This window comes from Austrofundulus limnaeus, unplaced genomic scaffold, assembly GCF_001266775.1.
Source record: "Austrofundulus limnaeus strain Quisiro unplaced genomic scaffold, Austrofundulus_limnaeus-1.0 Scaffold1080, whole genome shotgun sequence".
NCBI classification, from domain to species: domain Eukaryota; kingdom Metazoa; phylum Chordata; class Actinopteri; order Cyprinodontiformes; family Rivulidae; genus Austrofundulus; species Austrofundulus limnaeus.
In genome coordinates this window covers 113813-115388 of record NW_013953482.1, presented here as the reverse complement: position 1 = coordinate 115388, position 1576 = coordinate 113813, and the positions used below count along the sequence as shown (strand labels likewise).

General features: G+C 47.7%; 1 protein-coding gene across 1 annotated transcript in view; it reads left to right on the top strand.

The window, feature by feature from the left end:
- LOC106534049 (uncharacterized) overlaps positions 1–754 on the top strand; it is a 4220-nt gene extending 3466 nt beyond the window's left edge. The window contains exons 2-4 of the mRNA XM_014030555.1: positions 1–205; positions 269–458; positions 717–754. Coding sequence (XP_013886009.1) covers positions 1–205; positions 269–458; positions 717–754 — 433 coding nt within the window. The remainder of the gene's footprint in view (positions 206–268; positions 459–716) is intronic.
- The last annotated feature ends 822 nt before the right edge of the window (positions 755–1576 follow it).

Here is a 1576-nt window from a genome sequence, read left to right as displayed (position 1 = left end):
GATGGTGGGTCTGAAGGTTCTACTGCTGGGTCTGAAGGTTCTGATGGTGGGTCTGAAGGTTCTACTGGTGGGCCTGAAGGTTCTACTGGTGGGTCTGAAGGTTCTACTGGTGGGTCTGAAGGTTCTGATGGTGGGTCTGAAGGTTCTGATGGTGGGTCTTAAGGTTCTACTGCTGGGTCTGAAGGTTCTGATGGTGGGTCTGAAGGTTCTACTGGTGGGCCTGAAGGTTCTACTGCTGGGTCTGAAGGTTCTGATGGTGGGCCTGAAGGTTCTACTGGTGGGTCTGAAGGTTCTGATGGTGGGTCTGAAGGTTCTACTGGTGGGTCTGAAGGTTCTGATGGTGGGTCTGAAGGTTCTACTGGTGGGTCTGAAGGTTCTGATGGTGGGTCTGAAGGTTCTACTAGTGGGTCTGAAGGTTCTACTGGTGGGTCTGAAGGTTCTACAGGTGGGTCTGCTTTGTGTGGAAATAAAATGGCTCCGTCCATGTTAAAATATATTTTTAAAGTTTTAGTTTAAAAATGATAAAAACTAAACATCCTACAGTATTTTTACAGTCTTTATTTTACAGTTAAAATAAAAGTTTATTAAATAAAGTCTAATGTTAGAACTGATCAGGGATCCTTTAATGTGAATAAAGTGGGAGGAGCTGTGACATCACAGGTTCTGGTGTTTTTAGATGTTGTCTGAAAGTTTCCCAGCCTCCTGTGTTTGTTCAGGTTTCAGAAGGTTCTGCAGTGTTCTGAAGACGGACTGATTTTCTGCTCCACAGCTTCCAGAACCTCCTCACAGGAAACACAAACGACATTTATGAGTCTAAGAAGCAGCTTTGTGTTTCAGGCTKGCTGTGACATCACAGGTTCTGCAGCAGCTCTGCTCAGGAAGCACACATGAGAGTGTTTAACACCAGAACCTGAGAGTTCTGCTCTCCTGGTTCAGGTCCGAATCAGAAGTTTCCACATGGCTCAGCTGGTTTTTCCTCTGTGAGCTGTAATAAAACTGCAGCAGAAACCTGAGCTCAGAGTGAAAATAAAACTGTTGTACAATCCTCACGCTCAATATATACTGCTTTAAAGCCACAGGAGACTGGATCAGAACCAGACGGGCCTGACAAACGTTCTGCTGCTTCCCTGAAGGGTCCACTTCCTCCACTTTAACCTGAGCCCAGCTGGAGCAGCACCGGTCCGGATGGTACTGGTCCAGGTAGAACTGAACACATTCTGGTTCTGATCCGTGGCCCACGCTGTGACGCTCCAACAGTCAGAAATGCTTCACAGGTTTCCTCCTGCTGAGCCACAGGAAGCAGTACCGCTCAGAGCCGACCCGTTTAACAGGTTCTGCTCAGTTAGAGAGCAGTAGAACTACCTGAGTCCTGGTTCTGGACTTCTGTTTGGGTCCAGCTTTGAGACTGCAGGTTTTATCTCTTTACATGTCTGATGACTGGGATCTGATAAAACTAACAGAACCTTAAGTCAACTGGACCTGCTCAGGTCCAGACCCAGTCCAGACCCAGTCCAGACCCAGTCCAGACCCAGTCCAGACCCAGTCCAGACCCAGTCCAGCTGTCTTTGATCCATCA